Below are 27,327 nucleotides of genomic sequence, written 5' to 3' on the forward strand. Positions count from 1 at the left end.
CCAGTATCATACCCCTATATATACCTTTGGATTAATCCTTTCAGGATTAATCAAATTACTCCTTCTTTGGACTCAATATCAAAGGTGTAACATTCCCATCATGCCCCTTAACAGGATAAAGAAAAGGACTATCAATATTCATCTGATTATTTATAGAACCATGTCTATATAAATTTGGTTTATTTAACCAAAAATTTGAAGGAGAATTTTGTATAGAAACAGGATCTAAATTTGGAGTCTCTGGTAGTGTATCAATATTTAATGGTGGGATAGAATTTATTGAAGTGTTTCGTTCATGTTGAGCATTTGAAATTCTTCGTAGATTTACTCTTTGAAACATTATTGGATTATTAAAAATTGATGAAGTATTTGAATTGGAGTTTATTGATGATAATCCAGGTTGAGAAAATGATGTGTTTCTAGAGAGTACTGGTTTATTATTTAATGATAACAAGGAAATAGTAGAATTTGAAGATAATAATGAATTATTTTCCACTGAAGTTGCAATTAAATTTGGTGAATCAATATCATTTAAAGGATCTTCTTCTTCATCAATAACTGCATTTTCATATTCATATTGATTTTGAATATTATGAGGAGTTCTCAAATTAGTAAAAGACTGTTGAGAAGATGATGAGATGCTTCTTCTTTCCTTCATGGCTAACTTGACAGGGAACTTGACATTCATTTAATAAAGCTTTATTTCTTGTGTTCTTTGTTTGTCTTGTGACATTTAAAATGTTTGAAATTTGAATTTTTTTTGTTTTTTGTTTTCTAATAGAAATTAAAATTCGCGGGTATTAATTAGCTATATAAAAATTTTCAAAAATATATTTCATAATTTAACCATTAATAAGCATTGAAGATTATTTGGCCAAAAGTTTTAATTTTTGCTGTATGACTTTACGTTTTTTTTAAAGTGGACGTAGCATAGCTTGGCTGACACTGTTTTGTTAGCTCTTAAATACTATTTCACACTCATTAAGAAGATGTGTTTGAGTTTGGAATTATAAACTCAAGACTCCAAATCTGTTGTGATTTATATATGGTTTTAAAGAAACATGTTTTACCCTCTCCATGTTTATTCCATATACACCAAACCATTATTGATACGAAAAAATCTTTTCTTTAACCATAGTTGTTTTATAAGAAAGTTTTTCAATATTTAATATATGTCATATTTTCAATCAATCAATACAATGTAGAACATTTACAAATCAAATATAAATATAATGTATAATATATCTTTTATATATAAAATAAACTCCAAAAACCTAAAAACTTAACCATATGATAACTATAAAAATATGCAATAAAATGAATGAATATACCAAGCAAATATAGCCCTGCAGGGTATCTATCCCCTTGAAACCAAATAAACCATTAAACTAATAACAAATATGAAAAATCCTAATACACAAATTTCTTGTTGTCTTTGTTGTCTTTCATTTAATTCCATCTTGTTATAACCTAAATCACAAATCTTAGATTTTGATGAATTATTATTATGATTTCTTGAATTTGATCGACTTCTATTTGGTGATTTATTTAATTGGAACTGTGTTGTCTTTGGTTGTTCTTCTGAAATGTTATATAATTGATTTATTGGATTATAAAAACTTTTTGATATATCAAATTTATTATTAAAACATGAATTTTCAATCTTGGATGAATTTTTTTGTAAAAAATTCCATAACCTCAAGTTTTTAAATTTTAAACTATGGAAATTTTCAATATCAATAAAATATAATAGGAAAAATTTATATCTATTATTATTAAATAATTTATTTGATGATTCCAGAGATGTTGAAATTTCATTAAATGAAAATTTATCAATATTTAACCCTAGTAATCCATCTTTTAATAACATTTGATTTGTTGGTAATTCAATATCATCAGTTAATATAACTATATTTTGTTCAATATATTTCCCAAATCTTTGATCAGCTTGATATAAAGATTTTAATTGTTGGAAAGAATCAATATTTTGGAAAATAATTTCTAATAAATGATTAAAAGAATCAAATTTATTTAAATTTTGGAAGTTTTTTATATTTTGAATATATTTTCCATTAATTAATAAATTTTCTGGTATTTTGATCATTAATTTATTTAATTCATTAATTTCATTTAGTTCTGGTAATGATTGTGTTTGATTTGACATGATGTATTCAATACCCAACTCTCCAGCCTCTTGTGTTTTCTTGATATCCAGATCTAACAAAACCTTTCAAAACGATAATATAAGTTCTAGTCTTCTAGTATTATCAATGATCTTGATTACCTCTTGAAATGATCACCACAAATCCACTTCAATACTTCAGTTTATATCACGTTTGAATGAGTATTAATTAACAAAAATTTTCAAATCTAATAAAACAAATTTATCAACACCAAAGATATAAGTTTTTGATTAGAACAACATTGTGGTATATAAAATACCATTAGATTTCACTAAATTCGTATAAAATCACCATTGCTTTGTAATAATATCATTTCGTTTCATATTTTTTGCTTGTTCTTTTGTTTAAAAATCGTTTACGCTTAAATTTTTGCTATAAAAAACAAAAATTCGCAAATCAATTCTAGAACACATTGCAGAATGACAGAGTTGAACTACTAATTTACATGATTTTATCCATTTTAAAGTGGTTTATAAGTAGTAGATGTATGATATTATTGTTCTGTGGTATTTTATTATATATATCTGCTTTTTTGGGAGTTCAATACGAGTTTTCCTGGTGTTTTAAGCTTTCTGGGATCTCTTGTTAATAGCTAAATGCATGTTGAATTCGATGGAACTTCACTAAAAATGATCGAACAAAAGATGGTTTTAGTACGGGAATTGAATGAAGAGATGTGATTGGATAATGGATAGCTTAGGGAAAGGATCATAAAGATGAAATGGTAATTGTATTCCAGAATTTGGTATGTTATTGAGCTTATTCTAGGTTATAATTGTTATATTAATCCCTGCATATCAAGATTGAATCATATTCCTTACATTATACAACTTTAACCAACGTGTGTAATAGCAACGGAGCCATGAAGTAAGCCACAAACTACAATAGAGTGTTATCCAATCAAATTGGTTTATTACATATTAGTTAAAAGATCCTTCTATACATTGCTATACACTTCAATAGATTGCGATTGTCGATTTGATGAGTAGATTCAATCGAGATCATATAAACTTCATAGAGTAAATGAACTGATCTAATACTGTCTTAATTAATAAATCTATTGATCGAATGACTTTAAAGCTTCTTTATGTATCAATGCTTAAATTGATCTATAAACTGTTTGATCTAAGCCATAAAAGTTTAAATGAGGTACATATATAATAAATAATAGTGTCATGATTAATGACTTACGTATGACTTTTTTGAAATAAAGTTGATGACTTGAAACTGATGATGTAAAGACTGAATCAACCATCACTATGATACCTAATAGAACAAATTATAAGTTACCAGCTTGTTGATATTATATAGCAGCTGGTTCAGTGTTCAGTGTTATGAGCCCTGTACAAGATTAAAATTTTTCACTTTTGTTGAAAAATATATACACGATTTGAACTCTTTCTTTTACAAAAAGATTTATTAATGTATTCATCCTTAGGTCGTCTGGTTTTAACCTTTGTTCCATCTATGAAGCATACAATATTCTTAAAAAGGATGTAATTTCCTTTAGATCCATCATAACAGCTTTTTAAACAACTTGAGAAGTAGACGACTGCAATTTAGTATAGAAGTCAAGTTACTTTCGGTCCTCTACAAGAAACGGGTTCAAAAAGATAGATTCATTATACTTATGATCAATAATCAATATATTAATAAACTATATCATACTTTGAGATTATAAGATCATTCAATACAAAATTGTTTCACATTTTTACTTTCATTCAAGTTGAAATTATATTTGATGAGTATCAATGGATTGAAACTTAATATACATTTTTTTTTTCACAATTAAGGATCATGAAACAATGATAATATATTAAAGTAGTACATTAATTCTCTTTTTTGAATCCCATTACAAATCAATAAATTCTAGCTTATTGTATAATTCTATTTGAATGTTGATTATGAATCATGATTAGGATAATAAGTGCACGCGATTAATTGAATTTGTCGAACACCACGAAACCGCGACGAGGTTTTGAGAAAAAGTTCATATGATTTCATAGTTTATAAACAAACGATTTGTAACATACATTTAAATTTGTGTTAGACGTGATTTGAAAAATGATTGGTGAGATGGACAATCCCTGTGGTAGCACTTTAAAGTTAAATCTGTTTTTTTGAATTCATGGTGAAATTTGTAACTTGAAAACGGTGAATTCTTTGGTATTCTTATTTGATTATAGGCACTCTTTAAATCCAACTTGGTGAATCACTTATGAAGGTCAAGAGAAAGACTATAATCAGAGATTGTTTTTTATAACAGAGATTTAATAATAATCATCATATAGATCTTTTATCTGAAATCCATGAAATTTTTAGATTTTTATACTTTCATTCAAGTTGAAACATTATTTGATGAGTATTAATGATTTAAATTCAATATACATTCTTTTTCATATCTATATTTTCACAAACCATAAATCAGTTGTAAATAAGATCGACATTACTATCAATTGATATTTATGTAAATCAATAATATTTAATCTGTTGTAATATTATCAATGTACAATATAGATACTATATAATTGGCTGAGACATCTCTTCAAAAGATATGTAGTATAATGACTTGTATATTACTTGATACCATGGTATCTGATAGTAGTGATGTAGAGAACAAATAAACCATCACTACTATTACACAGAATGATCTCTAGCTGAGTTACTGTTGTGGTTTGTGTTATGTGCCCTGTTAACATCAAATTTTTTCATAGTTCGAGTATCAAAAAAATTTACTAGAACTTATTCTCTTTTATTTTTAAAATGCTTGACTGATATGTATCACCAGTTGGCCTACTTATTTTAATGTTCGACCCGTCTACAAAGCATTACAACATCTTATCAGGGAAGTTAACATTGTTTTGGCAATATAGTTAAGTCAAGTTTCTCTCGGTTTGCTACAAGTTTTTCGTTAAGATATAAAGAAAAATTCATAGATCAATAATCAATTATATTTATACAGAAACTAGCATAATTTGAGATTATAAGATCATTCGTAACAGAAGGTTTCACATTTTTACTTTCCATTCAAGTTGAAACATGATTTGATGAGTATTAATGGATTGAAACTTAATATACATTTTTTGCAATAAATAATCATGATATGGTCATGCATATTTCAAATAGTAGAAGTAGCTTTCATCTTCGTATATTTAAAGAAATAATCTCCATGGCTTCTTATAGCTAACGAAATAACTAGTAGTCTCATTGATCTATTCAAAATATACAAAAATTACATAACTGCTCAAAGTACCGCGAATTCAATTTGTAACGTGGAGTTTTTATCGAAAAATATAAGTTCGTTTCATAAACATAAACTAAAGTATATATTTTAGATTCAGGTGATAGCTTCAGCCCTTGTGGACAACCAAATATTTAAATTTACCAGTGACGGCTTTAAATGTGATAAAATTCAGCATCAGGTAGCAAACGTTTGGTAAAGTTGTTATTCGAATGGGATCTATTTTCACACTTTTGTTTAGTTCAATAGCGTGTTCCTTGATATAAGTTTTGAATGATTATTTGTGATATTTATACAATTTATCAGATATACATTACTTGATATTTTACATTTTTACTTTCATTCAAGTTGAAATTATTACTTGATGTGTATTAATGATTAAGATATTCAATATACATTTTTTCTGAGCAACTTTCACAAGCAATTATAAGTACCAAGCGTCAATTTGTAGACGCTTATTTTATTCACTAATTGATTGTACACATTGTTAAAATAATCCCATACGCATCTTCTCATCGAAATCCTATCAATCGAGGTTGGAGGGATTAGTTAGAAGTTTAGATTACTTTATTGACAAGAAATATATACTCAAATTCACTCAAATTTTGGTTCAACTAATAGTACCTCCATGGTCATAATTATACTATCATAACAATACATATTTGTCTTTACTATACACAGAGTATATAAGTTGATATAAACTATACCTTTAAACTATAATTTGCCCGCGAAATGTGAAGGCACACAATTTCAGGAGGAAAAAAATGAAATATTTCTAGTATTTTCTTCACTATAGTTTCGTTCAAAATTTTAGACTACAATTTTATAATTTTTGTTAACATGTGCTTTGTGCTTGCTGTCAATATTTGTTTAACTTGGCTGAACGTTCGTTCTATTATGACGGATGATCCCTTTCCATTTTGCAACTAAATATAATTTGATTTTTTTTGATTTTTTTGGGTCACTGGTATTTACAAATTACAAATAAGTTGTCCAATATAATTCAAAGAGACTATGATGTGTTTCACTTCACTCAAACCAGTTGCAATTCAAAGATCATTATATTTATCAATTAATTAATTATGAATTTTTACGTTTTTACTTCCATTCAAGTTGAAACATTATTTGATGAGTATTAATGATTATGATTCAATACATATTTATTCTTGCAAAATGACTTTAAAAAAGTTCCAAATCAATGTAGAGAATAATGTTATTTATGATTTGTTTAAATGATAGCCTGTGATTACATTGTGTTGAATCTCGTGTGATATATAAAGACATACAATTGATATGTACTCAATTGGACTAATGAGAGATAGTTGAAGGAGAAGTAAATTTCAAATCAATAATCCCGTAATATTCAGAGAGCAGATCTCTAGTCAATCGTAATGGCAAATTTAAAATTACATTATCCTATAATACCATCTAGATCGCGTCATCATGATCATGGATCTTTCTTCAAGATGATTATACCGAAAAGGCAAATTAATAGTATTTGATGAATACTATATAGTTCATAATTGCAGTATATAATCAGTCTTTGATCTATGAGCAATAGTGGAGAATTATTCATATAGAACGTTCATTTGAACTAATTACAAATTGTAATGTTGTAAGTTAACATGTTACGTGTTACGAGCCCTGTGAGATCAAATTGAATAGAAAAAAAATGGTTAAACAATTTTTATACTCTTTTCTTTAGTACTTACTAATTATTACAAAAGAATCACCTTTCTTGATCCCAATTCACTTTCAACAATTGAGCAAATATGATGATTGTACTGTTCAAATGGAAATAGGTTGAATAGCGTCAATAACATAGCTACATTTTTGTCACTTAATATGTTCATTAGCGAATATTAGCAGCCAAATTTTGCAAAGCTCTACAATATTGCGTTGTTTAATGCTTTATAAACATTGTTTAAGAAATATCATGATAAATAGTCATGAGTGTATTTAATATACTATACATGAGTTCATATATTCATTCTTTAATGACCAAAAGTTTTGACATTGTTACTTCCATTCAAGTTGAAATTATATTTGATGAGTATTAATGGACTGAATCTTAATACACATTTTTCCCAAAAACGTTTTCTCAAAGGATACCAAATCAATCTGTAAATTTATTAATTTTTAACCGCATGAATTAATACCATTCGTTTACTCGTTGATTGTAAAATTGATAATCCTGTATACCTCTACTCATCGAAATCTTTTCAAAAAAGGAACTATGCATATATTCTATCTTAGATATCAATTAACAAGAAATACACACGTTGTAAAATTAACTTGAAGTTTGGTCCAATTAGTAGTACATTCATAACAATAACTATACTATAATAACAAATTTACTATATATTATCAGTTGGTAAATATTGAAACCATATTACATCTGTTGTTTATTACTATAATGCCCGCGAAATCTGTGAAAAGGAGAAAAAAATATAAAATATTTTTTTTTTCTTGAAAAGTTGTCCTGTTTTGTTCAAATTAGTTTCAGTACCTAACATGTGTTTTCTACTATTAGTGAGAATCTGTTTCACTTGACTGAACGACCTCTCCGTATTTACTGAGCTCCCTTTTGCAATTAATGCATTGATTTATTTTTGATTCTTTTGGTCACTGGCCGTATTTACAAATTACAATAAAGTTATCCATTATAATTCAAAGAGATTATATGAGGTGTTTCATTCCACTTAAACCAGTTGCAATTCAAAGATCATTATATCTATCAATATATTACTTATGTAATTTTACATTTTTACTTTCATTCAAGTTGAAACATAATTTGATGAGCATTAATGATTAAAATATACATTTTTTTTGAACTAAAAATTCCACAAAGCTAGTATACCAGGTCGATTTGTAAGTCTTATATCTTAAACACAGCTATTCATTCGATTATGATTACAGGATAAGCTGTGGATCCTAAAGTTCAAATAATTCTACAGATATCTACTCACCGGAATGTTCAGCTTTTCAATATACCGGCATAGAACTCCATATCATATGAATTGACACATAATGTGACGCTCCATTGAATTTAAAATAGTACAATTGTTCCCGCTAATAAACAAGAATAACATATTAATCTTTACTATACACTCAATATTAGTTCATATGTCGAAACTATACCATATTATAAACTTTTTGATCAACAATCTAGAATTCTCGCGAAATGTGAACTAGTTACTAGATCGTCGACTTTGAAAAACAAAAAAAAAAACTCGTCAATTCCAAGGAGAAGCTAATGAAACAATTTTTTTCTTGTATAAATAAAATTATCATTACCATACAAACAGCCCATACGTCAGTCGCAGTTGTTGTTATATGTTTGTTTGTTTAAAAATATCATGTTTTTAAGCATATTATTTGATTAGCATGACTGAAAGTACGTTCCGTGACTACACTTGTACCTTTGGAAACTAATGCATTGATTTATTTTGACTCTTTTGGCCATTGGTATTTACAAATAAGGGTGATATTAACGTGTTTTGCATTACACTCAAATCAAGTCCAAAGGTCATTATATTCATCAATAGATTACTTATGAAACTTTACATTTTTACTTTCATTCAAGTTGAAACATCATTTGTTGAGTATTAATGATTAATTTTCAATATACAATTTTTTCTTTCAAGTTGTTGATCATTTGTAAATGTCTATGGTATATTACCATTAATACATATTCATAAATCAATATACAATCATATATTACAGATCACAGCTTTATTTACTAACTCGTCGATAATCAATTATAGTTTAGAGAACTTATATATAGAATTATCCGCGAAATTTCACGACCTCGTTTTCACCAGCTAGAAAGAAAAAAATAGTAAAATCACCCAAACTAATTACTGTTCAACAGAAATATTTTCATAAGGTACTATTCAAACGTTCGTTACTTCCATTTGGTTGTGGATTGAGCGGATGCTCTGGAAATGAGCTTATACTGCCAAAGACCTGATAGCTGAATCATTGATACATTATTTGATTAGAATATTTGTGATATACTTGTGAAATTTTTGTTGCTTCCATTTTTGTTTGGATATTAGCTCAAGAATACTTCGAAGAAATGAGTTAATTCTTTTAAAGTACGCTTTAGTAATCTTGATTGTTATCTGTTTTCTGCCACCTATGAAATCAACTTCACGTTTAAATTCTGGACCAAATTAGCTGATTTTCAATCATGGGTTTTTAGTATCGTTTAAAAGGTAAAGTTATTCAAAAGCAAGATTAGAAATAGCTACTTGAATCGATCCCAAATGGCCATTATCTAATTGATTGAAATTACAGGAACTTCAACATTATTACTTTCATTCAAGTTAACCAATCACTTGATGAGTATTAATTATTGAAACTTAATATACATTTTTCACCCAAATGATCATGTTATTATGTTCGAATATTCAAGTAGTAGAATGGTTCTTTCTCCAGTATCGTTACAGAAATATAACCATCTCTTAATTCAATCATAGCTCATGAATTAGGCTAGTTTATTTAGTATATAGTACACCTGGTGGGTGAGTCGTGACATGATACCGCGAAATGTGTAGGTTTCGGAAAAAGGAAAAAAAGATTTCAATTTTCATTTATAAACAGACTGCAATTAGTACGTATTTATATACTATCTACGTCATGGTCGTTGAAATAAAATTCTTTGATGTGTTTTTAAAATATTGATGGGGATATCTTCATTTCCTGTGGGAATACTCAAAATCTGATTTTCTCCTCGCATTACTTGTCTGAGAGTGGCATTTGGTGATATGCTTTTTTCAAGTCAATTTTACTTTTAAATTTTTAAGATGGGTAATTAATGGTGAAGATTATAATCAAATATTGTTTTTATAACAGAAATCAAGTGGTTATGAGATATGTTTTCACCAAATGAAGCTTTTACATTTTTACTTTCATTCAAGTTGTGATATTATTTGATGAGTATTAATGATTGTCGAAGTTCAATATACAATTTTTTCGATGAATCATCTGTAGTTCACAAAGAACTATATTGTATGAAGTAATATATTATTTATAACGTGAAACTTCAAAACTCTTGATGTGACCAATCATGTGGAGCACTAATTCAATTACATACTATTCAATATAGACGTGATAGTTCGATCGATTGATTGTTTACTACTTGTACACTTGTACAAATATACAACATTGAAGTTCTCTTTATATTAGAATCACATGGACAATTAATGAAATATGTTGCAGTATTCATAATTCGGTTAAGCGATACGCAATAAGATAATATCCATATTGATATAATTAGTTTCATCAATTAATATTCACATGTTAAACACCTCTTCACCTTTAGATTAAATGAATCAGCTTTGAATTTGCTTGTTTGTTATGAGCACTGATCCCGAGGAAAGATTTTTCAAATTTATACACAAATTCCATAACAATGTACTCGAAAGGATCATACTATAATACATCGAATTCAAAGACTTGTTTTTTAAGTTTTCTATTATTGTTCAGCTGCTGTTTTCCCGTTATTTGTCAGAATGATACAAGGTTGATCGGTACATGTTGATGAAATCCGCAGGAATACTATAATCGCTGGAATTTTTGAAATAAATCTTCACGTTTTGAAAATGGTGATTTGATACGTACTGTTAACTAATACTCACAAAGATTCCTGATTCTAATAAAGATCATTGATATACATATAACAATGTTTATGTTTTATTTAGATCATGGACCATATTATATCATGGATTGATTAATTAGTTTCACATTTTTACTTCCATTCAAGTTAACCGATCACTTGATGAGTATTAATGATTGAAACTTAATATACATTTTTTTTCCCAAATAATCGTGGTATGATCGTACCTTCAAGTAGTAAAATGATTGTTTCTTCACTCCAATTATAGAAGGATAGTCATCTCTTAATTGAATCATAGCTGCTCATCAAGGCTAGTATCTAATAATATATAGCTGGCTAATTTTGCTATTTATGAGGTACCCGCGAATTAAATTTGTGAAACGACGTTGTTGAGGTTCTGGCAAAAAAAAAAAATTAATTAAAGTTGATTTCATTTATAATAAACTAAACGTCTGATGATAAGTAAAATCTATGATGGTTTGTTGAAACAAGGCAGGACTGAGTTTCATTCCTTGAGGTAAATTTCCAGAAATTTGTATTTTCAAGTGTGACCGGATGGTAGGCTTTTTTGAGATCCACTTTTGATATCTTAATCTTTTTTGAGAATATCCACTAATTTTGATATCTTAATGAATCAGCTAAAGACTATTATCAAGTATTGTTTTTATAACAGAAATCAAATGATTTAAAGGTCTTTTATTACAAAATGGAGTCTTTACATTCTTACTTTCATTCAAATTGAAAAATTATTTGATGAGTATTAATGATTAAAATTCAATATACGTTTTTCTTTTCAACAACTTTTACAAAACATTAGCTTGTAAGTGATGAGTAAATATATCATTCATTAAATACGAATCAATCTAAGTCATTGAAGAACCTATGTATATATCTATTATCTACTTAATGGTCTTATGATATTGCCCTTAAAACTTTGAACTACTTGATCACATGAAATTCACCATATTCAATTCATAACTTGTCCTATAACTTCAGTTTGAAGCAACCATTAAAAACATGAGCAGTATTATAACTACCTATTTTTACTTGTAAAATAACAATAAATTCATTAATTATTGAAAATCTTTATATATAAATGCATTTAAATGCGTAGCTTCCTCTGCTTTGATATATTTCTATACTGGTGCGCGATTTTTTTTGTATAATATGAGTCTGAACATATTCCCAAGAAAAAAAATTTACATTTTTTAAGTTATAATATAAACATTATTTAGATTCAACTGGAAGTTGTCTGGTTTTGGATAAAGCAACGTTTTAATAGTTCGTTAATGACCACACTTTCGAATTTTCATGGTGTATGTAAATATATTAAACTAAAGGTATATTCATTCATGAATTGACTAAGGACTTAAGAGATTGAAATATTAATAATTAACTATTACAGATATTCATCAAGAATTCGCATCTTGTCAACAATCACCATATTTGAATAATTGCCATTGTGCACTTTCATCATAGCCTATTTTGGTTTAATGTTTAATTTCTATTTTTCAGAGTATTACTAAAGAAAGATTTTGATCTATTGATGTGTATTTTAATTACACTTGAATTAAATTCAAATGGTCATTATTTTTTTGAATATACATGATGAAACTTTACATTTTTTACTTCCATTCAAACTGAAACAATATTTGATGAGTATTAATGAATAAAGTTCAATATACATTTCTTTTTCAAACTACAAAACATGTAATTTCATTTCATTCATTAATTCATAACTATAAATATATAACAACATCCATCATACCTTCTTTGTATATTTTCTTCTTTTTAATTTATTATTTAAATGAGTTTTATAATGTTGCATACAATTATCTTGTCTTGCAAATCTTGATTCACAATTTGGATGAGGACAAATATGTTTTCTTTCACCTGTATGAATTCTTGAATGTCTTGCTAAATGACCTGATGTTGTAAATGATTTAGTACATGTTCTACATGTATATTTTCTCTTGTTACCCTGGGATGTAGTATTTGGTAATGATTGTGATAAAGATGTATTTGAAACTGGTGAAGTTGATGAATTTATTGATGTATTAGATATGGTTGGTGATGGAGTTAAATGTGATTGAGTTGATGGGGATAATGATGAATCATGATGATATCTTTGTTGTGGTATTTGTAAAGTTTGAGTTATTGGTAAATTTGTATATGGTATTGAAGATTGTTGATTTGGAATTATTGGTAATGGGATTGAAGGGGTGGAAGTTGATGTAATTGAATCTTGAGATAATGATCTAAAAGTGTTGTAGGTATATGAATTTGTATTATCTGTAACTATAACTGGTGCTTGATATGATGGATTTGTAACTAATGAAGGGAATGTTGGATTTTGATTCTGTAATAATGTATTATTTCTTGAATTTGGAGAAGTTGAGTTAACATTTGGTAAAGGTTGTTGTTGCTGTTGTTGATCTATACTCTTAATGATGGAAGATATAGGAGGTAAAGAAATATTCTTTTGATTGTCCAAACGACTTAGATTAGCATCTAATAAAGACATGTTTATAGTGTATATGCTTTATATTATAGTTCTCAACTTTTGTATCAGTTATTTATCAAGAATAAAGCTGTCAAGTGAATTGCCAAGAGAAGGTCGAAACAGTTTATTTAAATACGTTGCAATATTTCTAATTTCAGGGTTCAAATTTGAATCATCAAAAACTTTCAGGACATTTGTCATACATGTAATTAATTTTCGGTACATCGCTATTTAAATTTAGAAGGTATATCCAAGTACTTTTCTGGACAAATGAACCCATAAAGCACAAGGCAACCACAACCCACTATCCCAGATTCAACCGGTATACAAAGTTCTACCTGAATCTCTGGATAGATTCCATTTGTCTCCTTTTCCTTGCTTTTGGATTGGTTCTTTATTTTTCCATTTTCTTTATGTCCCATTCCAGATTTGATCAACGGAAGAATGAAAAAATGCTAAGCTTTTGCCAAGACCGGTCCCACAGTATCAAAAACCCTGAAGACCCTTTGTCAATTTACCAGATATCCAAGAACAATCACCACCGTTATGATGCCCCAGACTCTGGCTTTTCAATCATAGGCTTTTGTTATTGATTAATGGTGGTTTAGTAGTACACATTGGTGAATATGGAGTGGTTATTGACTAGGGTTATCGGCAAGTTCTGAGGAGAAAGGAGGCTGAATTTGCGATTACGTGGAATTTCTTTTTGTCCCGAAAACGTTGCAAAATTATATACCCAAAACAGCCGTTGAATGCAATTACAGATATCAAGATTGAAAGATATAAGGAGCTGTGTACTTGTAGTTGGGTATTATATAGAGGTTGAATAATATTATCACATCGTCTACTCTGCCTAAGCTCAAGGAGTCATTGGCAGTGTACTATTTGTCCAAAATTGTCGTTTCCAGAAATTAAAACCGTCTCATGAAGTTGTTAAACACTGCCCTTGAATTTGATTAAGGGTTCAGGAGTTGAGAAATTTTACGCAATCATTTGCAACCATATCATCGACATATCAATTAGCAACAACCAATATAATCATTTCATTCAAAGATAACACGTTGAAAGATATGTGATATGTGAACCCTTCAACTTTGAATTAAATATATTGGCCATTGGCTTCTAAACATTCTTTCTATACAATCTGCAACTTCCAATTGAAATCATTACTTTCAACTTTCAACACCTGATTAAAGACAATACACCGGGCCGATACAGCTTTACAAAAGTATTTAAATTTTTAGACCCTTAATAGAATTTACGCGTAAAAAGAAATTAGTTCAGTAAGTTAAAGGTTCATAAGGATGTCATTTGATATAGATTTTGTGAGATCCATTATTTGAGATCCATTATTTAGTGATCCTCATCTATCTGATCAAGATTGATTAATAGTATCTGAAGAATACTGATCCAAGTTTAAGATAGCTTGCGGTACTATCTAATTTATTACTCGTTATACATTTCATGATATCAATTTTTTCTATAAGCCATATCCGAATTAAGGTTATCCGATTCCGATGTAAATTATTTACGTTGATTCAACTTGAAACTTGCAATAAGATATAATTGAAATTTGATATAGGCTGAGATAATTGTAGTATAAATTGAATGTAATCTTGTAAGGCTTGATGAAACCTGAAATGTTAAGCAGGGAAATATAGTTAATACCTGACAGATCTTGGAAAATGATGGAAAATTTTGCTTGTACAGCCATAAAGACATATGTTAGTTGTGAAGTTCTTTGATCTTTCAATTTTTAACACTAGATCAGGCGCAATTACTTGACATGAAACACTTACCAACCGTTCTCAGCCTGCTTTTGAATATTGTGTTTGTGGTGTATAATTTAGTGGCTTTTTTTCTTTCATACATGTACCTAATAAATATTTTTTAACTGAATTTGTTATCTGATGAATCTTTATAAAGTGATCATTAAGTAGGAAGGGACATAATCTAAATATATCACAAGGTTGATGAACTATACTTAACTTTGAAATAGTATCATAGAACAGGGTTATAATAAATCAAATGGCAGTGCCATATGCTTTTCAGCTATAGCCTTATTAATATTATAATTTTTATTTTTCTATGAGTTGTCAAATTTTGATACTGTTACAATCATCTGGACCTTTTGAAATATGGTTTCAACGCCAAAATAAAGTGTTATTTCAGTTGAAATGTTAACCAAAACTAAGAAAATAACTAGTATTGATGTGATTTGTGTCAAAAAAACCTCTTGTGACATTAACAAAAGCACATCTGATTATAACAGGATAAGATGATAATAATTTATATGCCCAATTTAGATCAAATATCAATTAATAAATGAAATAATACTCAAATGATAGCTTCAAATTTCCATTAAAAATCAAAGGATATTGTATAAAATCATTATTGAATTAAACAAAAACAACAGCTTATTTCATGATTAACAGTGAAGCTTGAGCCTGGTATAAGTAAGGTGTCATTTGAAAAGTTAAATTCCCAGAAGAGAATTGGTAATTGTTTGAAGCCATCCAAACTCAAATTCAAATCATATTAACTTATACCACCATCAATTATACCCATGATAATCTACCTCAAATAATCATTCCCCATAAACAAAGCAAACTCAAAGACAAACAAGACAGCACAAGACAACACAAGACCTGATAAACAAAGAAAACATCAACAAACCCCTATATCAAATAAACCTTTTTGGAGTACTCCCGTTTTCTTTGAAGCTAAAATTTTGACACTAAGACTCTTGTTATTCATATTTAAAGTTTTTTTTTCGCGTTTGATAAACTTTAAACTTAAAATGAAAATCGACATTATACAAGACAAACTACATGAAGAAGAATTAGCTGGTATAAATGTATATATAATGTTGGTAATTTACTCGTTGTCTTGATAATCATGGTGCTTTGATAAAAGAAGTATCAGCAGGTTGAACTCATAAAATGACCCGTTTATCAGACTTACCAGACCATTGTTTGGAATATATATTCCTCGAACATTTGGATTATCAATTTGAAGGACTCAAAGCTCTTTATAGAGTGGATAAACAATTTGGTGGACTCATTAGAAGATCAATTGGTATAATAACCAATGATAAAAATCTTCCTAATCATCAATTGTTACTTGTTGATGGATTTTCTGACTTGAATCTGGTAATTGTTGATAATGTTAGACATAATTATAATAAACATTATAAGTTTTATTTTGTTAATTATAATTTGGAATTGGGTTATGATATGAAGCTTTTTCAGTTATTTAATGATTCTTTAGGCAAACAGTTCAAAATAAATTTCTTCCGTCCAAATTATCACATTAAGATTTCACATTCTTCTGGGATTGTTTTAAAACAAGATGTTATTGAATCTCATGCTATCACAGAACATTATGATGAACATTATGATGAACATATTTTCACAGATGACTCATGCATAGCTGAGAATAAAATTTTGCAGAATCTTCAACAATTAACAACTAAAAAGTATCTGTTGGGGTATAATGAATTTTATGTGGGCGCTAAAACTTCAAACAACTTGCAAGATGAATTATCATTGAGACCAATAGATTCCTCATTCAATATCAAAGGGAATAAAAAAACATCAGAGGATAATTTTACTGATGACTCGCTCAAAGAATATATTAAGAGATTAGTGATCACCAACTATAGTAACAACTGGAAATTATTTGAAATAGATAACTTACACTTAGAAAATTTGGAGGAATTGTATTTGGATTCAGGAATGTTGGAAGATAGACTTTCTGGTCAACCTCAGGATATGACAAGTGTTTTTGATGGTGTATCTAGGGATAAAATATTTGAAGAATATTTTCTTTATTCGTTATCAAATAATAACTTTCCCAATCTACAAAAACTAAAATTGATGCATAATTCTAAACTTATATCACTTCATAATTCCAAGTTGCCTTTATTAGATGATTTGAAAATCAATAATAATGTGATGTTGAACATTGATAATTGTGATTTTACATCATTGAAGTCCCTTGAAATTAATCAATTATTTGATATTTCCAAAATTGTTAAAGAAGATCAAAACATAGCGAATTTTGCAAAAGATTTTGGTGAGTTTTGTGGTCGTTATGATATCTCATATGAAAAAATAAAATCAATCAATTTTTTGAATATGAAAAACACAGACTTGAAGAGCATTGAAAATCTACATGTCCCCAATGTGAAACTTTTTGAATATTTTAAAGATTTGGATTTAGCAAATTTGAAAACATTAAAAGTTACAAATATTTCACCAAATTTGTATTCTAAAATCATTATTTTCTTTGACTTCCCAGATAATGACAAACTTCAATCATGTCAACATGTACTTTCACACTCAGATGTTTCAAAAGAAACACTCACAAATTTCTTTAAAGATGTTTTTAGAAAAATGTTAAGATTTCAGAATAAAGATGCAACTTACCTGAGCTTATTTACACCATTGAATATTAATGAACGGAAATCACAAATTAATTCATCATCAACTTTGAATAAAGATAATGAGCTTGAACTGGATGTAAGTACATCTGTTTCTTACTCTAGTCTTCCAATTGTTCGTTGCCAGTCAGGTAAAGGGAAAACAAAAGTAACTAATGTCTTTTACTACTCGTTTGTTAATTAATTTCTGAGAATGTGAAGGGTTTTTGTTTATACTGATTTATAAATTTTATATCATAATCGAATGATTCTGTTGCCTAGTGATCTTGACGTAAGATTATAAACATTTTTTGTGTAGATCATATACATCTTTTGTTGAAAGAGAATAATATGGGGCACGCGCGAAGAAGAATGTTCATATATTTTCATGTTCATTCAAACTACAAACTGAATCAAAACTAATCTACACCACCAAAGATGGTTAGACTATCAGACTTACCAGATCATTGTTTGCAAGAAATCTTTATTGATCATTTGGATTATGGATTTGAAAATTTGAAAGCGCTTTATCGCATAGACAAGCAGTTTGGTGGGTTATTAAAGAATTCCATCGCCATTGTGACAAATGACATCAATTTACCAAACCATGAAATGACACTTGTTGATGGCCTTGATGATTTGGACCTTAGGATAGTGGAGAAGGCTGATAGTCGATTTAAATACTATTTTGTGAATTATAACCTTGAAATGGGGTATGATTTGAAAATTTTTGAACAATTCAACGAGGTGCTAAAAAGAAAATTTAAGGTCAACTTCTTCACACCAAATTGTCATATAAAAAACTCATTTCTTTCAGGTGTCTCATTAATGCATCATGAAATAGAGAAATACGATAAAGCTACTGGGTTATATGCCATAAATGAGAACAAAGTAAATCGTGGTATTTTTAGCTCTGCAGATGATGTGTATCTATTGGGGATGAATGAATATTTTATTGGATCACCAGTGTCTAATAACTTAGAAGAAGAGTTGAAATTAAGGAATATGGAACCAAAAGCCAATAGCAGAGGAAATTACTTATCAAAAAGTGAGATTGTTAAGAAATCATTCAAGAAATATATAAAAAGATTACGCATTACAAATTATGATGCTCATTTAACCAGTGCTACATTCCAAGTTAATAATCTACATTTACTAAACTTGGAAGAGCTTTATCTGAACTCAGCTCCAGTAGTTGAAGATGAATTGTGCGTTATCCGTGAAGATAGCTTTAGTATATATGAAGATAATTCGAAGCAAGAGGCTTTCAAGCAATATGGTTTGTATTCCATCTCTTATTGTGATTTTCCAAGTTTACAAAAGTTAAGAACAACAAATTACACCAAAATTGAATCATTCAAAAATGTCAAGTGTAACTCATTGAAAGAATTGGAAATAAGAAATAACATCTTACTTAATATTGAAAATTGTGAGTTTTCATCGTTAACTATGTTGAAAATCAGCTTAGTTTTTCAGTCCTACAAAAAATTGTTTGAAAATAAAAAGGTCCAGTTCGATGAAGAGATCAACGGATTTTGTAATAGATATTCTGTTCCATCCCATAATATTAAGTATTTGAACTTTCTGAGAATCATCAACACAGATTTCAAAAAATTAGAATGTTTAGTGGTGCCAAATCTTAGAACCTTAAGTTATTTTAACAGGAAAAGATTACCACGATTATTATCAGTTGAAGTTCAGGATGAACCAAATATCAATTATAAAGTTGCTGTATTTACAACGTTCCCTGGTGGTATATTCCACAAGAATAATTTACCATATACAGCATTTCGCAAAACTAATGTTGTTGGTTCAGAACATTGGGCACAAGATTTTTTCTATGATTTTAACAGTATATTTCTTGTTGAAAACAAGAATAAAGTAATGAATTTATTCATACCAGTGACCAAAGATGAAATATTTCAAGGAAGAAGCTTGCCTCAAAATGAAAACTTTGTTGGAATTACAACTTCTACTTCAGCAGCGTTTGTCCCTCAACAGCCAATAGTAAGATGTCAAACTTCATACGGTGATATGAATGAAACAAATGTTTATTATTATTGCTTGCTAGACAGATAGTCTAATAGAGAACCTTATATAATCTTAGACTTCAGTATAAAATCACTAACAAATGTTGAAGCTATTGTGCTATTGTCATACATCGTAAATAAATTTCGCGCAGGCATAAAATTAAAGATATGTAAACTCAAAACAAATTCTTAAATCTTTAATACCCATCGAATTATCTTTCATAAACGGAGACTATGATAAGTATAACGGATCTACCCAATCATGCACTACAGAAAATCTTCATTAAGCATCTGAAATATGGGTTTGAAGAGTTGAAGGGGCTCTATAAAATGGATAAGATGTTTGGTGATTTATTGATTGAGAACATTGCAATTGTTACCAATGACAGGAATTTACCACAACATGCAATGACAATGGTGGATGGTTTACAGGACTTGGATCTCAAAGTGTTTGATGAAATGAATGTCAATTATAGCATTTGGATTGTCAACTATAATACAGAGTTGGATAATGGGGGTGTGAGTAATGTTTATAAGCACTTATTAGAAGATACGTTTTTCAAAGTTAACTTTTTCACACAACTTAACTTGTTCCAAAGTAATTACTTGGACGGTCAAATCACCACGGAAAATAAACACATTCAGTATGAAGATGAAGCTGAAAATCAACTCGTGTTGGCCAATCAATCACTAAGTCTTGAGCTTGAAGATGCTTTTTTTCTAGGATATTCTGAGTTCTATGTTGGTTCACCAAATAATGATTTTGTGGAGGAGTTACAATTAAGGTCAGTTAGTGATCCAATTACACATGAGTCATACATTTCTGAGAATCGGTTCAGTAAAGAGGATTTTGAAAAATATGTTATAAAGCTAGTGATTTTCACTAATCAACAAACCAAAGATCATAACATTGATGGGTTAAAATTGAAAAACTTAAAATCTTTATATTTGGCAACATCAGACTTTGATTTCAATTACACAGCTCACGATTATTTAGACACGCTGAATAACCAAGATGTCTCTACAGAGGGTAGTGCATTGAAGGAAACTGTTGATTTCAAAGGGCTGGATGGATTATTAAGTGATACCGGAGAAGATCCCTTCTATTTCCAACAACCATTACTATATTCAATTAACAACTGTGATTTTGAGAGGCTTGAAGAGGTAAAAATGACAATTGACGTCCATGTTGATGCCATATCAAATACCAATATGAGCTCTTTGAAAAAACTTGTTATTAAGAATAATTTTTTTCTTAAATTGAATGATGTTAAGCTTGACTCCCTTGAATACTTGAAAATTGCACAAACCGTTGATTATAGTCTTCCTTTAGATTTGGATGTGATGGATGAGCTAAATCATTTTTGTGAAAAACACTCGATCAGATTTCGAGATATCAATAGAATCAATTACTATGATTTCCAAAATTTGAATTTCTCTTCATTGAAACATATCGTTGTTCCTGATATTAATAGTTTAAAAGGGTTTGATAAAACTGAATTACTTAGATTGAATTCAATTGAAGTTAGTCATGATCCTTCATATCCTCAAAACGTAATGATTTTTCTAAATCATCCAGATACACCATTATCTAAAGAAAAACAGGATTATCAAATGGAATTTATGGATGAAGATATCAGAGGTGATATTGATGATTTTTTTCACAAATTTAATGGTATTATAACTATTAGTGCTGAAGATAATTCTGATGATGAAGATGTTGTTATACTTGAAAATGATGTGACCAATATACATACAATTTATGCTCCACTGAGGAATTATTCAAACTATATGCAAATATCTTCAGAATACAACTTGGCTGAATATAGGGAAGATCATTATGAGGAAAGCTTTATTGATGACCTTGATGTTGTTGAGTGCAAAACGTCAAAAGGATCATCTGATACATTATATAGAATGTTCAGGTATTGCGCATTTGTCTGAAATTTCCATCCTTATACTGTATGAAGAATATTATTTTCTATATATTAAATTATATACAAGTAATTTGGCAGTGTATAGATTTCAAAATTTACATAATTTCAATCCAACACAAAAATATCTACACATAAAATAAGATATTATACCACCAACATTCAACATCCCAGCATAAATGATCATCTTATTATAACGATCAATTGAGCCATCACCAATAACAGCACCACCGATTGGGATACAGACAAGAACCACAACAGAGACAATCAAATACATTGTACTAAATCTTTTTCCAAATTGATCAGTTCTTGATATTTGACCACAACAAACTGGTGATAAAGATAAAATTGAGCCAGAACAGAATCCATATAAAGCTGCATATGAATACAGTATTTTCAAACTATAACCAAATGGAAGCCATAAAATAAAACTGATCAGAAGACAACCGAATAATGTTAACATAACAACATTGAATCCACCAAGGAATTTGTCTGCAATATAACCTGGAATATAACGACCTAAAACCCCTGTTGTGTTGACAATAGTAATTAATAGATATGATGTGTTTTCACTGAAACCTCTTTTAATTGCATAAGAAGGGAAATTGATAATTATAACAAAGAGTGAAGATTCCGATAATGCAACAGCTAATGTACAAAACAAAAATTTTGGTTCCAACAATGATTTATAATCAAATATATCTAAGAAATAAGTTTTGATGAAATTTTTAAGTTTAGTTGATCTTCTTTGCTCTTGATCTCCTTCTTCCACAACATGTTCAACTTTATTGGAAAATCTTTCTTTAACAAAGATTAAAGACAAGGCAAAGCAAAATAAACAAATGAAAGATACAATTCTTAAAGCCCATTGAAATCCAACTTTTGGATAAAGAGATCTTAAAATCAATGGGAATACAATACCACCTATAGACCCCCCTGTAGTGGCACAACTAAGGGCAGTAGCTCTGTTTCTTTTGAAATAGTGAGATACAACACCGATCAAGGGACTCATCATCATACCTAAACCTAACCCATTAACAACACCATATGAAAGAACAAACTGATAAACAGTTGTTGAATTACCTGTAGCAAATAATCCTGCAGAAAATAATATAGCACCTATTAACATTGGAGCTCTTGCTCCATTTCTATCGAAAAAAGAACCAGAGAAAATACTAGAACTGAAAGCAATAAAAATATTGATAGAGAAAATCCATGATACCGCACTTGTACCAACGTTAGCCAATTGATGTGAGGAAACATAAGCTTCAATAGCACCACTTGAGTTAGTCATACCAAAAACTGGCACAAGACCCATAAATGAGCCGAAAACAACCAAGTTAGGCTTTAGCCCACCTTCTGGGAATTCCAAATCTTGATCCAACAGTAAAACATTCTCATCTTCATTTTCATTAATCTCATGAACAGCTGGGTGTGATTCGGATAGAGCTCTGTCATTTGATTGAGCTTCTGCATCATTTGTATGTAAAGTAAACCCAGAACCTTTAGCAACATTACTAGTTGGATGATTATATTGAGAGCTTCCTGTCAGGTTTGTTAGCTCAACAGTTGTCTCTTGCCCATCGTCATCTTTTTTGAAAGCTTTAGGGACTGGTAAAAGATCGGCCATCTTAAACAATCACAATGTTGGACATGATGAAATAAAAAGAGAGTATGATCACAGAAATTATTCATAAATATTCATTGGTTATGAGCACATCAGAGAATGTTAAGTACACACCATCGGATCCACTGGTGGTTGGGAATGGGTACGGCTCGTTTTTTTGTATGGGTAATTTTCGCGTTAACTATGGTGCTGCACGACGCAATTCGAGATTGAGGTTCGGCTTTAGAAAGTTTCACCCGAATCCCAATCTCGATTTAAAGGTCTGGAAGGTTGAAATGAGCTGGCCTAGGGAGGTCTGGTCAGTCTCTCTGATTTTTGGGGTCTGATAGGTTTATAGGGTCTACAATATTTATATATTGGACTTTAGTTGAAATTTGTATTGGAATAACTATATAATCATATAATACACACAACTTCACAACAGCTAATTGATCAATAATGAAATTAAAACATGTCTTTGAACCATTATTGTATCAGAAAGAGTAAGAAGGAAATGATAAATGCTCTTGAAACCTTGTAGAATATCATTGTAAATAATTTAAATCAACATACCTTAAGCTATATCAAATCATATAAAGAAACAACAATTTTAACACCATAATAAACATACAAACGAGTCTTTAGTTAGTAAATTGATAGCAAGTAATGAGCAATTGGATATAATATTAGCAATCTATAGCTTCCAAAACAAAAAGATTCAGCAAAATGGATAAGCGCCATCAACACAAATTTGAAAGAACAGCAAAAGAATAGCAAAAAGAACAGCAAAAGAAGTTCATATGATGAAGCAATGAATGGTAATCCAAATGTATGATAAAATGAGCCATCAGTGTGAAATTGGTATCAATTGAATTGCTTTTAAAGAGTAACTAAAAAGATCAAATGTAAGTAAATTGTAATCTTAATAAAACAACTGGTTCAAAAAAGCCAAAGACCAAGTGACTTTGATTGTTAGAACTGGCCAGGAACTAACCATCAATTGTCTCAGAAGTCTCAAGCTTGGTAAAGCTATTCACAGTGATACTTAAAGGTTGAAATGTGCTTGTAGTCTTTAAGCGCTGAACTGGTGGTATTGTGGTAGAAGTAATAATTTAAATCTTTAAAAATTTCTAAGATTTTTAGATATCTAAGATTCTATTGTTGATTTATTCTGTCCTAGGTGTCTGGATGTTTTAAATTTTAGTGCCTGACTTGATTTTCTGGAGAAGACTTGAGATTTTTTGACACATTTTGATCAAAGGTCATGTGTTTGAATTGAGTTATCAATACTTCAACATTGTTTACATTTTATAAAGAGTATATAGCTTAACTTTAAATTGATTGAAATACTAGAATCTGGCTTTCCTATGAGCTTTAACGTTTTCAGATTTGAGAAATCAGCTCATGAAATGAGGTTATTTTTGATGAAAGGTCATATTTTTAGAATAGAAAACGATCTACTAAAAGTTGTTCTTTTCTCTCAAAATTCATATGTTTATATATTCATTGGATTGAAATAATAAATTCCAAAACATTCAGTTAATCAGATGGTTCAGTCCTTTGTAGTACACAGTTGAAGTTTACTAAAATCAGAGCACTTGACTAAAATCCCGAGACTTTGAAGAACCTCAAAATGCCGAAATGGGATGAATCACCTTATAGCACAGCAACGAAGACGGTTTCAAGCTATTAATTTCACGTGGATATACCTTAGGTACTTTAGACCATCTCTGCCAAATTTTAAAGCAACCACTGGGATATGTGGTTGTCAATACTACATTTTGTGTCAATAGACCTGAAATCTTAGCGATTTTTTTAATTTTTTTCAGATTTTCAAATTTTTTATTTTTCATTTTGGAATCCAAAATTGATTTTGTCATTTTTTTGTTAGCGATTTTGGTTTTAACTTTAATCACATAGTAAAGATCGCTCTACACAACCACCAATCTATCCCCGGATATTCCCTATGACCTATGACCCGACCTTGATGTTGTAGAGTGCAAAACGTCAAAAGGATCATCAAATACATTATAATCGAATGTTCAGATATTGTGCATTTGTCTGAATTTTCCATCCTAGTGGATGAAGTTTATACGTCAATAATATTATTGTTTATATTAAATTATATACAAGTAATTTGGTATTGTATAGGCTTCAAAATTTACATAATTTCAACCCAACACAAGAATATCTACACATAAAATAAGATATTATACCACCAACATTCAACATCCCAGCATAAATGATCATCTTATTATAACGATCAATTGAGCCATCACCAATAACAGCACCACCAATTGGGATACAGATAAGCATTACCAAAGAGACAATCAAATACATTGTACTAAATCTTTTTCCAAACTGATCAGTTCTTGATATTTGACCACAACAAACTGGTGATAGAGATAAAATTGAACCAGAGCAGAACCCATATAAAGCTGCATATGAATAAAGTATTTTCAAACTATAACCAAATGGAAGCCATAAAATAAAGCTCACCAAAAGACATCCAATTAATGTTAGGATAACCACGTTGAATCTACCTAAGAATTTATCAGCAATATAAGCTGGAATATAACGACCTAGAACCCCGGTTGTATTAACAATGGTAATTAATAAATATGAAGTGTTTTCACTAAACCCTCTTTTGATTGCATAGGAAGGGAAATTAATAATTATAACCATTAGTGAAGATTCCGATAATGCAACAGCTAATGTACAAAAGACAAATTTTGCTTCCAATAATGATTTATAATCAAATATGTCTAATAAATAGATCTTGATAAATTTTCTAAGTTTTGTAGATTTTGGCTGTTCTTCTTCTTCATCATCAGCTTCAATTTTATTGGAGAATCTTTCTTTGACAAATATTAAAGAAAAGGCGAAACAGAATAAACAAATGAATGATACTATTCTTAGAGCCCATTTAAATCCTACTTTTGGATAAAGAGATCGTAAAATCAATGGGAAGACAATACCACCTATGGAACCCCCTGTAGAGGCACAACTAAGAGCAGTAGCTCTATTTCTTTTGAAATAATGAGATACAACACCAATCAAGGGACTCATCATCATACCCAATCCTAACCCATTAACAACACCAAATGCTAAAACGAATTGATAAACATTTTTAGCGTTACCTGTAGCAAATAATCCTGCAGAAAATAACACAGCACCTATTGACATTGGTGCTCTTGCCCCATTTCTATCAAAGAATGAACCAGAGAAAATACTAGAACTGAAAGCAATAAAAATATTGATAGAGAAGATCCATGATACTACACTAGCACCAGCTTTAGCAAATTGATGTGAGGAAACATATGCCTCAATAGCACCAGCTGAATTAAGCATCCCGAAAACTGGCACAAGACCCATAAATGAACCAAAAACGACCAAGTTGGCCTTAAGCCCACCCTCAGGGAATTCTAGATCTTCATCCAGCAGGGAGATACTTTCATTTTCATTAATTTCATGAATAGCTGAGTACGATTCTGAATGTGCTCTATCATTTGATTGAGCTTCTTTATCTCTTGCATGTAAAGTAAAACCTGAACCTTTAGCAATATTACTAATTCGATGACTATGAGAGCTTCCAGTAAGATTTGTTAGCTCAATAGTTGTTTCTTGACCATCATCATCTTTTTTGAAAGCTTTAGGGACTGGTGAGATATCCGTCATCTTCAACTAATACGCTACTGGGGAACGGACATCATGAAATGAAAGAACATATCTTTAGTTGATTACTCATAGATATCAGTACCTCATCAGTGGTTATGAGCCCCTG

The 27,327-nt window shown here is 29.6% G+C and overlaps 8 protein-coding genes across 8 annotated transcripts; 3 read left to right on the forward strand and 5 right to left on the reverse strand.

Moving 5' to 3' along the window:
* Window positions 1–55: 55 nt before the first annotated feature.
* Window positions 56–688, reverse strand: BN7_3854 (uncharacterized protein; the record flags this gene model as incomplete). Its single annotated transcript, XM_011275516.1, has 1 exon — window positions 56–688. One exon carries the CDS (start codon window positions 686–688, stop codon window positions 56–58), a length of 633 nt encoding a protein of 210 aa, XP_011273818.1.
* Window positions 689–1,357: 669 nt separating this feature from the next.
* BN7_3855 (uncharacterized protein) lies at window positions 1,358–2,164 on the reverse strand (the record flags this gene model as incomplete). Its single annotated transcript, XM_011275517.1, has 1 exon — window positions 1,358–2,164. The coding sequence occupies one exon, from the start codon at window positions 2,162–2,164 to the stop codon at window positions 1,358–1,360; it is 807 nt and encodes a 268-aa protein (XP_011273819.1).
* A 10,645-nt stretch (window positions 2,165–12,809) lies between these two features.
* BN7_3856 (C2H2-type zinc finger protein) lies at window positions 12,810–13,571 on the reverse strand (the record flags this gene model as incomplete). The annotated part of the gene is made up of 1 exon (XM_011275518.1): window positions 12,810–13,571. The coding sequence occupies one exon, from the start codon at window positions 13,569–13,571 to the stop codon at window positions 12,810–12,812; it is 762 nt and encodes a 253-aa protein (XP_011273820.1).
* A 2,921-nt stretch (window positions 13,572–16,492) lies between these two features.
* BN7_3857 (uncharacterized protein) lies at window positions 16,493–18,178 on the forward strand (the record flags this gene model as incomplete). Its single annotated transcript, XM_011275519.1, has 1 exon — window positions 16,493–18,178. The coding sequence occupies one exon, from the start codon at window positions 16,493–16,495 to the stop codon at window positions 18,176–18,178; it is 1,686 nt and encodes a 561-aa protein (XP_011273821.1).
* Window positions 18,179–18,411: 233 nt separating this feature from the next.
* Window positions 18,412–20,052, forward strand: BN7_3858 (uncharacterized protein; the record flags this gene model as incomplete). The annotated part of the gene is made up of 1 exon (XM_011275520.1): window positions 18,412–20,052. The coding sequence occupies one exon, from the start codon at window positions 18,412–18,414 to the stop codon at window positions 20,050–20,052; it is 1,641 nt and encodes a 546-aa protein (XP_011273822.1).
* A 185-nt stretch (window positions 20,053–20,237) lies between these two features.
* BN7_3859 (uncharacterized protein) lies at window positions 20,238–21,947 on the forward strand (the record flags this gene model as incomplete). The annotated part of the gene is made up of 1 exon (XM_011275521.1): window positions 20,238–21,947. One exon carries the CDS (start codon window positions 20,238–20,240, stop codon window positions 21,945–21,947), a length of 1,710 nt encoding a protein of 569 aa, XP_011273823.1.
* Window positions 21,948–22,028: 81 nt separating this feature from the next.
* Window positions 22,029–23,567, reverse strand: BN7_3860 (MCT family MFS transporter; the record flags this gene model as incomplete). The annotated part of the gene is made up of 1 exon (XM_011275522.1): window positions 22,029–23,567. One exon carries the CDS (start codon window positions 23,565–23,567, stop codon window positions 22,029–22,031), a length of 1,539 nt encoding a protein of 512 aa, XP_011273824.1.
* A 2,130-nt stretch (window positions 23,568–25,697) lies between these two features.
* Window positions 25,698–27,221, reverse strand: BN7_3861 (MCT family MFS transporter; the record flags this gene model as incomplete). The annotated part of the gene is made up of 1 exon (XM_011275523.1): window positions 25,698–27,221. The coding sequence occupies one exon, from the start codon at window positions 27,219–27,221 to the stop codon at window positions 25,698–25,700; it is 1,524 nt and encodes a 507-aa protein (XP_011273825.1).
* Window positions 27,222–27,327: the final 106 nt, after the last annotated feature.

Source organism: Wickerhamomyces ciferrii, contig 00120, assembly GCF_000313485.1.
Source record: "Wickerhamomyces ciferrii WGS project CAIF00000000 data, strain NRRL Y-1031 F-60-10, contig 00120, whole genome shotgun sequence".
In the NCBI taxonomy this organism is placed as follows: domain Eukaryota; kingdom Fungi; phylum Ascomycota; class Saccharomycetes; order Phaffomycetales; family Wickerhamomycetaceae; genus Hansenula; species Hansenula ciferrii.